Source organism: Hylobates moloch, unplaced genomic scaffold (assembly GCF_009828535.3).
Source record: "Hylobates moloch isolate HMO894 unplaced genomic scaffold, HMol_V3 SCAFFOLD_23, whole genome shotgun sequence".
Lineage (NCBI taxonomy): Eukaryota > Metazoa > Chordata > Mammalia > Primates > Hylobatidae > Hylobates > Hylobates moloch.
The window spans coordinates 34539826-34551921 of NW_026652298.1; the positions used below are offsets into that span (position 1 = coordinate 34539826).

At 42.0% G+C, this 12096-nt stretch overlaps 1 protein-coding gene across 1 annotated transcript in view; it reads right to left on the reverse strand.

The window, feature by feature from the left end:
- Positions 1-12096, reverse strand: part of RBFOX1 (RNA binding fox-1 homolog 1) — a 2506415-nt gene that overhangs the window by 74777 nt on the left and 2419542 nt on the right. The window contains exon 15 of the mRNA XM_032144704.2: positions 5418-5498. Within this exon, the coding sequence (XP_032000595.2) occupies positions 5418-5498 (81 nt within the window). The remainder of the gene's footprint in view (positions 1-5417; positions 5499-12096) is intronic.

Here is a 12096-nt window from a genome sequence, read left to right on the forward strand (position 1 = left end):
TAAATAAATAAACAAATAAATAAATAAAATAAAAAGTAAAAAGAAGTGGCTTGAATGACTATGGATAGAGAATGGTTGAATTGACTGTCAACCATTTATGCCATTGAACAGTGTGAAAATATCTAAAAGGCTTAAAGGGAGATGGTCACAATGTATTATACGAAACTAAATATGATTGATATATGTAATGCCCATGTAACGTCTGTGTATACTCGCCTCTGTAAAGTCAAACTAGTAACACACCGTTCCCTGCCCCCACCACTGCATGTGTTTATGTCCTTTTCTGAATAACCATGGAGAAAATGTAGAAAGATACTGGGCGTCCACACGCTTTTAAGGGTTCATGTTACTGGATAAAGTGGGGATATTATTCCCACACTATTACAATTGTGTGTGTGTGTGTGTTTATTTGCACACTTCACACTGATTGCAATGAGCAGCTGTTACTATTGTAATTCAAAATATATTCATAAAATCCTGAAGAAAACAAAATCAACATTTACGTGTTTCTGGAAACATCTACTTCATATGTAAATAAGGATCTGTGATAGCTCCCTTTGTTCATCTGAATCAGAAGTGAACTTTTTCATTCATGGAACCAATGATTTACCTTTTGATACTTCAACTAATGAAAATGAAATTCATGTTTTAATTTGGAAGAGATGCGGTATGTTCTTTACCTTCCTATTTCTGCCTGGTGCCAATTTTGATGTTGAGCATTTGCCATATGCAAAACAGTGCTGGCAATAATACACCTAGTACATTTCCCCTCAACAAGAGGAGCAGGCTGACCACTGGCCTTCAGAATGGAATGAACAGTCCACATACCAGCAGCCCTGCCCGTTTCACTAAACCTTTCTGTTAAGGGGTTGAATTGTTTCTATTGAAAGCCTATTGAAAAATATTAATTGCAAAGGTTTTCCATTTGATACTAGGTGATCATGCCTAATTCTCTAGAGTTTTGTTCTTTCTTCATTTAAGTTGGATAGAAAGCAGGCCCGTTTTATATCCTGGATGAGAGTAGTTTATTAGGACGTGTAAGAGGATGCATGATGACCTGTGACACAATTTGAACTAGGGTTTTAAACCTGCATGAAGTTCAGGGGTGAGGGAGACAAACTGGAGTCATTTGGAGTCCCATGGAAGAGTCTATGGAATTAGCTGTATGGACACAAAGTTATCAGTGAAAATCTTTCTCAATACTTCTATGTGTCCTCGGTCACATTATTAGGATGATTCACTTAATGGGGGAGAAAACCTCACTGTTATGCCAAAATGCATCCTCAAAAGCAGATAACTTCAGTAGGAATTATTTTCATTACGGACTAATTCAGCAGGGTTCCTTTAAAAACCATCTCCCCTACTGCATTTAAGGATGGTATTTATAGATGATTAGCTATTTGACTAGGAAGAAGTACAATTTAAGTCTTAAAAAAAAAAAAAAACAAAGGCCAGTTAAAGATCCATGGAGGAAAAAAATGCAAAAAAACAAAAACGAAGCTCCAGAGTTATCTTGGAAGCCAGTAGACACATAGGATCCAACATACAAAAGTGTAATTTATACACACCTTTCTTCAGGAGCACAGCTGTTAAACAGAAATAAGGAACACATGCATTTTCAAGTTAAAAGACAAGAGCATCCTACACGATTGCTGAAAAGTATGGTAGCCTCAGCTTTGAGGGCAATGGTTGCATTCCTAGAGAAAAAGTCTACACCCATCAGAGCGCAAAGATAAAATATGTGACTCTCAGCCCTGTGCAAATCGAAACTGTTGGGAGGAGAAAAATCCTGGATGACCATGAATATAACTCGTGTGTGTGTGTATGCACAGGCCTGCATGCAAAAATGACCGTTTTTGTGCTGGCTGACCTGTTGCAGGAAATGGGGAATGGTTTTGTAGTAGAATATGCATCTAATCTGGAAGAGAAAAACCGAAGTGAATGTTGCCGAGCCAGCAATCCGCAAACAGCCTAGACCAAAAAGCCCATAAAGGAGAAAGGAAACCACAGCAACGTGTCTTAGGGGTGTGCAGGTAAACTTAACATTCGACACCAATGCACAGCCTGCAAATAGAAATAACTGAAGGCCCCTCTGCCTACCCAACTGTAGAGTGAGAGGTCTCAGGGTTGGTCACCATTACAAAATACTAATCGAGCTTGACAATCTGAATGCCCTTGCTGAAGCATCGACAAGTCAAGATTCTTAATATAAGAAACGAGTTTTCGTCTTGCTTTTTAATGGGGTAGTAAAATTAGCTATTTTCTTTAAAACTGCTCTACTGAAGGGTGTTTATTTTGTTTAATATTTTTGAAAAAAACTTGCTATGAACCTAAGTTCTCAAGAATGGGGGGATAGATTAAAATATAATGAAACAATACTGTGGGTCCATTAACATATTTTTATAAAAAGCACATGGCATAAAATGTGCAGGTAATATGACTGATACAGTTTAGAAATGAATACAATTTAGAATATGACTGATACAATTTAGAATGATACAATTTAGAAATGTTGGATGCACATTATACAATTTCATAACTGTAAATTTTTACTTTAAACATAGAAAAGGGTACAGTTACACACAGTGCAGTGATACTGCCACTTTGTATTTTTAATACTAAAATCGAACCTTTAAACTGGAGATCAGTACACTTCTTCTGTAAAGAGCCAGACTGTTAAAATGTTAGGCTTTGCAGGCCACCTAGGTCTCTGGCACATTCTTTGTTTTTGTTTTTTCAATCCTTGGAAAATCTAAAAACCATTCTTACTTCATAAGCCTTGTAACACAGGCCACGGGCTATGTTGGGTGGCCCTTGCTTTAGATGGTTTCATTTTCTCTGTATGCTTCAGCTATTTTATTGTGGAGAATTTGGGAAATATTTTCATGTGATATGAGAGATGCTTCCCCAATTCACTTTAGAATAGTTATAGCAATTCAAACTAGCACACTTTTGGAGTTGATTGTTTTGTTCACTTCTGTAAAGAAAATTGAAATATAGATATGTCATAACATCATATAGAGCCGTATTGTCCAATACGGTAACCATTAGCCCTATATGGCTAATTAATGTAACATAAAAATGAGAGCCTCAGTTCCATCAGCACTGTGCTGGATAGCATACTCATAGGTGGGAATTGAACAATGAGAACTCATGGACATAGGAAGGGGAACATCACACTCCGGGGACTGTTGTGGGGTGGGGGGAGGGGGGAGAGACAGCATTAGGAGATATACCTAATGCTAAATGACGAGTTAATGGGTGCAGGAAATCAACATGGCACATGGATACATATGTAACAAACCTGCACATTGTGCACATGTACCCTAAAACCTAAAGTACAATAATAAAAAAAAAAAAAGATTTTATCCCAGACACTTCTATGGGACCTCAATGTTAGAGAAAAAATAATACTCTAGGACCCAGCCCTATGGTATAAGTTTTGGCACACCAACTCTCCTTCAGAAAATAATAGAGAGGAGGAAGGCTAGGTAAATGGAACAGTGATCAGATTTAGTCAAATGGACTCAGAAAGGCAGCTGAAGACTGAATAATTTTCCCAGGTTCAGAAGACCAATCTATTACACATTGGCTCAGGGATTGCCCTCCATTTCCTCAGTTGTAAAGCAAACATTTTGATACCTACCTGGTGCTGGTTTTGAGAGGAATACACAAGGCTGGATATGTGAAAATGTGTAGTAGCATTACAATTTCAGGAGATACATGCACACACATTTACACTGGCCCCAAAGAGGCCCTTCTGAATCTGTTGTCACAAATTGAGAAAGAACCACTTCTTTCCAGTATGGTTAGATTTGGGCTTCTCGGGAGGCAAAGAAAAATGTCTTGCATTTAATTAATGCCAAAATGGCCATTAAAGAGTATACTCCGGGCCAGGCGCGGTGGCTCAAGCCTGTAATACCAGTAGTTTGGGAGGCTGAGGTGGGTGGATCATTTGAGGTCAGGAGTTCGAGACCAGCCTGGCCAAGATGGGGAAACCTCGTCTCTACTAAAAATACAAAAATCAGTGGGAGTGGTGGTGCACGCCTACAATCCGGGCTACTTGGGAGGCTGAGTCATGAGAATTGCTTGAGCCCAGGGAGGCGGAGGTTGCAGTGAGCTGAGATGGCACCAGTGCACTCCAGCCTGAACAGAGTGAGACTTTGTCTAGAAACCTCTAACTGTGAGAAACAACTGGCTGTCAGACCTCCTGAAGACTTCAGACCCTTGGGTGTGTCACATTATATTTTTGATTCCCTGTGACTGCTGGTAACAGGGAGGTGCTGCCCCAACAGTGAGGAGGTTGGTTTTCCTCAGCTTCACGATTTAGGAAATGAAGATGTTAGGTTTTGGCAAGATGGTGAGGATTCTCCTGTGTCTCTTATCCCTCGAGCCTGGTACTCCTCCTCTCCTCCCCATCCCTGCCTTTTACAACTACTCTGAGAAACAGCCCCCACCCCCACTCCAGGCACCCAGACTCACTTTTAAGCACTGACCCTAAAGACGACTCATTCTGCAGTTATGGGAACTTCACAGGATTTACACCCATTGTATAAAACAGATGTTAAAGTTTCAGCTGTGGCTAGGAGATTCTTTAAGAAGGGGTATACCCTCTGGGAGAACATGGTAGACTCAGTGGCGGCTTTAATTCTTCTACCTGCTCTGGGAATTGGGGTGAGGAAAGGGCATCCTTCAACCCAGAGCATCCACCCGAGGCAGAGAAATCTTCGGTTCTTCCATGTCAATGTTGTGATCTACTTCCTGTGTTTATTTTGGGTCTCTTCCCTCCAGCACTTGATGGCTACACTTATCTATGTTTAAAAGTGCCGCAACTTTTTAAAAGACAATTCTTTATTGTTGCTGCCCCTGCACTTGATTAAATGAGGGGGGAACCACATTTCTCTCTCTGCTCCTCCTCATCCTCCTCCTCCTCATTGGAATTACATAGCAAAGGATAGAACAGCCTTGCAAACAAGTAATTAGCCGCAGGCTAGTGGTATTTTCTATCGTGAGACAACTGTGTACGAGAATCCTGGTCAAGCATCTTTTACTAGGTGAGGGTGCCTTTGGGGTGGCCTGTATATGCTATTTAAACTATTTTTATATTAATTTACAAAGCTATGACAGAAGGCAAGCAATGAGCTAAAGCTCCCCACCCTTCCATGCCCCTCCCCGCCAACCCCATGCCCACATTCCCAACCATTGGACCCAATCCTGACAGATCTAACAAAGAACGTCCAGGACATCTGGGAAGTTGCATGGGAGACAGAGACATGCTTATGAAAATTAACTTCACCTCAGAGAGAGCCACAAGAGAGGGTGGGGCAGAGGGAGGGGGAGAGAACTTACATGGCAGGGAAGGTGATTGGACTCAGATTTATGTCACAAAACAAAAAGAGCCACGACAGTGGGCTTACTTGCAGAAGTATATACAAGTGAACTGGGGGCACTGTACATGGAAGATCCCTCCTGGTTGGCCTGGCACAACAGGACCGTGCCTACGAAAGAGAGAGAGAGATGGTATCTGGTTTGGGAATCGGTACACTACACCTGAGAGATCACGGCAATGCAACCGAGAAACGCAGAGAAATGAAAACACAGCCACATCCCAGAGCGCAGGACAAGGGTACCCAACAAAGCCCCCTGCCTTAGCCAAAGGGAATCAATGGAAGCCCCACCCACCGACCACAACCCGGCCCGCCAAGCACACGTCATGACTTTTCACATGGGGTTGTGTAGCGGACTCTGGTTGCCCCAGGGCCCAGGTTCCAATTAGGAATGGAAGCAGTGTGGCATACTGAAAAGGGAACTTCAGAAATATCGGAGGGAACTAGATACTAAGCCTGACTCAGACACCTCTTCACTGTGTGATCTTGGCAAGTCACTGTACCTCTCTGTGCCTCAGTGTTTCCATCTGGAAAATAGGGGGTAAATATACCTACCTCCAAGACGGGCTGTGCATCGTATGACCGGAGATGTACCCAGGGCAGGGGCTGGCATGTAATAATCACTCAATCAATAGTAAGCATACATGTTGATAGGTTTAGAGAAAACGGTACCTTCCTTCAAATGTCAGTCTTTCCGAATCAGTTCTTCAGAGGAAGAACAGAAGTAAGGCAGAGAAAGAAAAATTGCGAATTTTGCCATCCCTGGGACCCCCCCCTGGACCCACACTGGACACTGGGTGAGAGAATCTTCAGCTTCTGTTTTCCCACTTTCTTCCCTAAAGCTCTCTCCCTTCCAGCTAGAGAGGCTGCCTAGCTCATCCTGCAAACCACAGCTGCATTGCAGCAATGACTTGCCTCCTCCTGATTTAAAGAGAAGGGCACTGGGTTTATCCTTGCAAGATGGAATTTTACAGCGGTGAATAATGGTGGAATCCTGAGATACCTCCTCAATCTATGACAGCTTTTGAACAACCACCCACTCCAGGGATGACTGGGGTCAAGAATTGTCAGGGTATCAATTCTACTTTCCCACTGCTGCAAAACTCAAACTCCAAGACTTTGAAAATAATTAGAATTCTGAGGAGTTTTAAGGCCATTACCGGTGATGGAAATACCTCCCTGTGGTTTCTGTTCACTTCCTTGGCTGGGGAAGGTCAACCACCCCAGTTTGATAAGAAGCCAGCCTTACAAGTGTACCCCCAGAACAGGGAACTTTTCTATATCTTTGGAGACTTGCCCTAGGGAATGGTTCTATGATCCTTCTGTATCTTCCCTACGATCAATAAAAATGTAGTTAAAACTTCCAAAGCGTGTGGGGTCCTGCCACATAGAGGGACTGTACGGTGATGTCATCAAGGAACAGTAAACTAGACACAATTCTTTCTAACCCTTCTCACTCTTCCCCTGTTACCAGTCTGAAAACTCCATCCACTCTTTGCCAGGGAGAAGCAGCCCAGGGCCAGAGGTTCTACCTGAAGGAATGTCCCATAGTCCTTTTCGATCTGGTTTCCCATGCTTACAGCTGGAGAAGAGCCACCCCTCACCCCCAAAGTAGCCCTTCACACAACAGTGAAATTAACTCGAAATTAACTAACCTCCTCTGGGAAGTAAATGTATCAAGAGTCTGGCGGAGTGTCAGTCATGATTCACCTGTGCTAAACTAGTAGTTCTTTCTTCTTCTTGTTCATTTAAAAACTTTATCGGCCAGGTGTGGTGGCTCATGCCTGTCATTCCAGCACTTTGGGAGGCAGAGGCAGATAGATCACCTGAGGTTAGGAGTTCAAGACCAGTCTGGCCTACATGGTGAAATCCTGTCTCTACTAAAAATACAAAAATTAGCTGGGGGTGGTGGCGGGCGCCTGTAATTCCAGCTACTCAGGAGACTGAGGCAGGAGAATCGCTTGAACTCAGGAGGTGGAGGTTGCAGTAAGCCGAGATCACGCCATTGCACTCCAGCCTGGGTGACAAGAGCAAAACTCCATCTCAAAAAAAAAAAAAAAAAAAGTTTATCACAACATACGAGATGATCCTTTACGTGGTTTAACCTCTCCTCAGGTATTTCCAGTTTTAGCAGGTCACTGGGGATTAACAGCAAACAAACCAAACTCCAAAGAATGGAGATTGGGATAGGAAACCAACCAAGAGAAGGCAAGCTATCTACCAGGAAAGACAGTTAGTCCCCTCTACGGTCAGTGCTGTTTATCAATGAGTACTCCTGTGTGACTCTGTAGTGGTTATCCATGTGCTTCTGCTCACTGCTAGAAACCTTAGAAAGAAATGAATGTTTCAATAGGCTATACAGAGAGTTCACAGATCGGAATCATCTAGGATAGGATCCTAGCAGGTGGATTTAGGGAATGCTCCTCAACCTTCTCTCCCGTGCACGCCTGGTTTAAAAAAACACTTTTAAAATCAGATCTGAAGTTTCTTGGGGTGCCTAAATTTCAAAAGAAAAATGTGGAACTGTAACGAAAACATACGCAGAAGGACATTTCAGTATTGTATGGTTAAAACCCTTGGGTCAATTTTCAATATCCTCAATGCAATTTATAGAATTCTACTGGGACACAGCACAAATTTTTGCCTGGAAAGCTAACCTCTGGCAGGGCATAATGAAGAATTCCTAATTTTTTTTTATGCTGTGGATTCTGAGAACCTGGACTGAAATAACTTCTTTGGATACTTTCTTAGTAGTAAAAAAAAAAAAATATATATATATATTTATGCAATGATTTTTGACCTTTTGTAAAACAAAATCTATGCCTTCACGGGACTTGGCTTTTGTTTTATCTAAAAGCATCCTCCAATTTAATTTGCAAAGTACTTACTGTATGTTCCCTCAGTGCTTTGTGACCTTTTCTTAAAAGGAAGCTTTGAATTCAACAAAACCAAAGCAGCAGAGAACACTGCAACCTCCATGCATTTTTTTGGGCAGGGAAGGGTAAGTGTGTTTGTTTTAAAAAGTAAGTCAAACAGGTAATAAGGTACAAGCAGCAGTATGGAGAGTGACTACAAGGTCATTCAAAGCACTTCTAAATATAGCTTCAACATAGCTCTTCAGTGAGTCCACTGAGCTGGATCTTCTATCTGTCCCCAGCCTTCAACATAAACCTTCTACTGCCAAATGCCAGGAACCTTCATCTGTATCACATGGTGACATCCTGTACTTCTCAGACTTCCGTGCTTTTATCAAATTCCTTATCATCTAAGGATGGCAATTGGGGTCAATTTATACTTCTTACCCATTCTTTAGCCAGAACGGAATTAATCAATTTCAATATTATCCTTTCCTATTGTCCTGGAATCCTCACAATCATTCTCAACACAGCCAGTAGGCAATGATTCCCATTTGATTGGAGTTGGTGAAGGGGATGAAATCTTCATGCCATTCCTGCTCTTAGAGTTAGATTAAACCATTTGAAATTGATTTTTTTTTTTTTTTTTTTGTCAAATAGAATTGAATGTTGCCAAGTTCATGTGGTTCCACTTAAAAAAAAGGGGTGGGGGCTTCCTCTGTCTTCCTCCAACATAGGTTAAAAGTGACCTCTCCTCTCCCTAGTCCTCAGGGGTGAATTAGTTACTCCCTATTCTATACTCTTATCTTACATTTTTAAACCTCCCTGAAAGATCCTTCGTGGTCCTGTACTACAATTTTCTACTTACGTTATTGGTCATCTGAACTACAAAAGCCACCTGGGGTAGAGCCAAATCATACTCATCTTTTCATCCCCAAGACCTAGGAAAATACCTGGTCCTCAGAAAGATTAATGCGTATGATTGAATTATAATACATTCTTAAAAAGAACTCTCCACTTCTAACTTCTTTGCTAAAAATAGTGTTTTTTTTTCAACCAATCCTTCTTCTGCCTGTTGTTCATGGCAGGAAATCTGCATGCCTAAAGTTCAAATAGATTTGCACACTACATCTAACTTTTATGGATTGAAATAGCTTCAATCTATTTCACGTGTTTTCTCTTCTTTCCTGGTTCTCATAAAGTTGGCTCATCCACTCTTAACAAGAAACCTGGGCAGCCTGGACTGTCGATGACTGAGTCACCACCTGACAGAGACTGAGCTCCATGGGACAGACCTCAGTCTCAGAATAATCAGAGCCCGTTCCAAAGCCTGTCACACTCGCCTGCTCTGAGTGCCAGATCATCGGCATCCCCACATCCTGGCAAGATGTCCCACAGCCACTCTCCAGCAGGATTTTGAATCCTCCAGTGAGGAAGGGAGTAAGCCAGTGCCAAGGTCTCAGATGGGGCATCGGAACCCTTTCTGCTGAACAGTAGTCTCCATACAGTATGTAGGGGATCATTCCTGGCCCCTGAAGGGGCAGGGACAAGCCTAGAAGGGATGTTTCCCATCACAGACAGGAAGGAGGAAGTGTTGAAAACTGTTCACTCTGCTGCCAACCCCTAAGTGAGGAAAACTGGACTCAAACCGGAACAGCAGTGCAGTTTCACACCTCCATGCCTTTGCAGAGCCTTTGTCTTTTTCCAGGAAATCTTTTCCTCGCTCTAGATAACTCCTTTCTGGACTCAGCTCTGGCTTCTCCTAGAAACCCTGTCTACGTACCTTTGTCTGGTGGAGTTCAGCTTCCTTTCTCTTCTTTTTAAAATTGTTTTGTGTAATCTATTTAATGAGTGTCTTCCCCCATTGATGCTACTAATTCAAAGAGATCAGGAATCATCCCCCATTGATGCTACTAATTCAAAGAGATCAGGAATCATGTGTTTATCTTCCTATCCTCATGAGTCCTGGAACCTAGACTAAAAGGCAGGAAACAAATGAAGAGAGAATCCAAAGGTTTCTGATAGGCAGCCATGCTACACTTTCAAGAAATAAAATTAAAATGGAGGATGGGAAGGAAGAAAAGAAAGGGTGTTTGCCAATGTCTGTCCCTTCCCTTTTAGTATCAAATGGGCACAGTTCCAAGCCAGTACATGGTGAATAACTAGAACTTTTCCTACATAATTTCTGAATTAAAAACAAAAATGTGAAAGGAACATCCCAACTGCTTGGCAACTGGGAGTGGCCAATTAGCATCATGAGCTCGAAGATTAAGATGGGTTAGGAAATCTTGGAGGACGCTCTTGAAAACACAAAGAGCAACAGCTAGACTTTATGAAATAGCTAAGATGGAATGAGTATTCTGTGGTACCTGTGCAGGAAGTTTCTGTATATGTCATGCACTGCCTGTACCTCTAACACAGGACTTATTAAGAAATTATTTTAGGCAGAGAGTAAGGGTAAAGGTTCTAGGTGGAAATTTTCCTGTAATAAGAAACCACCCCCAAACCATCTCTTTTCTAACAGAGAAGACTGCTTGAAGGTCTGAGCAGGCAAGCTTTGATATGAAAATACCAGCCATTAGAAACAGGGTTCACCCATTGTGGCGATTCCTGCTGTCTTCTCCTTGTCACCACCTGTGCCCAGTGTAATGGCCACCTCCAGATAACACCACGTGTTCAGAACATCATGGCGACCCGCATTTACATATTAAAGGACTAAGGTGGGAGGGCCAGGTTTTTTGCCGGCTATGTAAATGACACACCTGGCCAAACCAATCCCCTGGGCTGTATGCAAATCAGACACCGCCTCCTCAAGCCTCCCCTATAATCTACCACTTTTCTGCCACACACAGGGTTTCTCTGTTCCATGCCCCACTCTCTGGTCTCTGTATGGGGAAGCTGTTCTTTTCTTTCTTCCTCCTTTCTTGCCTATTACACTTTTTGCTCCTTAAAACCACTCCATGTGTGTCCGAGTTGTTAATCCTATCAGTGCAAGACCAACAACCTTGGCATTTCTCCAGTCATCAGAGCCGTATCACCTCTACAAACCTCTACTGTGTGCTGGTGCAGAGTCACACAAAAATAGACCTCTCCACTGAGGTCTGGTTTTCCTAATGTCACTCAGCCGAGGAAAGGAGCTTACTCTGGAGAGAGAGCTAAGAGTAGAACCCTGCAGGGCAATGTCTGAGTAGTACAAGTGCTTATTAGTCCCTCTGCCTCTAGTGCTGAGCCAGGACACTGTGGTGTAGTGAGTATCAACATTCATTGGCAGGTTCTTATTGGCATCTGCTAGTCTATGTGCCAGGCACTGTGCTGGGATTTGGGGCACATCTGTTGAACTCTATGTGCTTTTCCAGAGGATGACATGTTATCACTTTTAGTGCTCATATGCTCAGTAACAAATGTATACATGAAAAGGAACAAAGGAATGATTCTGAATATCAAACCAAACCTTAGCCTACATAATTAGTCACATTGCTCACTGACTTAAGTATAATTATTTGAGAACAATTTTTATTAGATATAACTATGATGGCTTTGGCCAAAATTCTATATTTCTCCTATATAATGCTATCATAACTCAAAGTTTAGTAGAAATAGGAATCAATGCTAGAAATATTTTGATTCTACATAAAGAAAAAGTTTTTTCAACATTTTCCAAAGAATGTTTACTTTGCATTTGTCCCTCCATAATAGGGGTCTGATGCCATTAGTCCTCCTTTACTGGCATTAAAAAAGAGGCACAGAACAACTAAGTCCTTTACCAAAAACCTTACCAATCAGAGGTAAATTTTAGATGAAAAAATAAGCTATTAGGGTTCCTAAATTGTCACTCATTTCATCAATGAGTCATT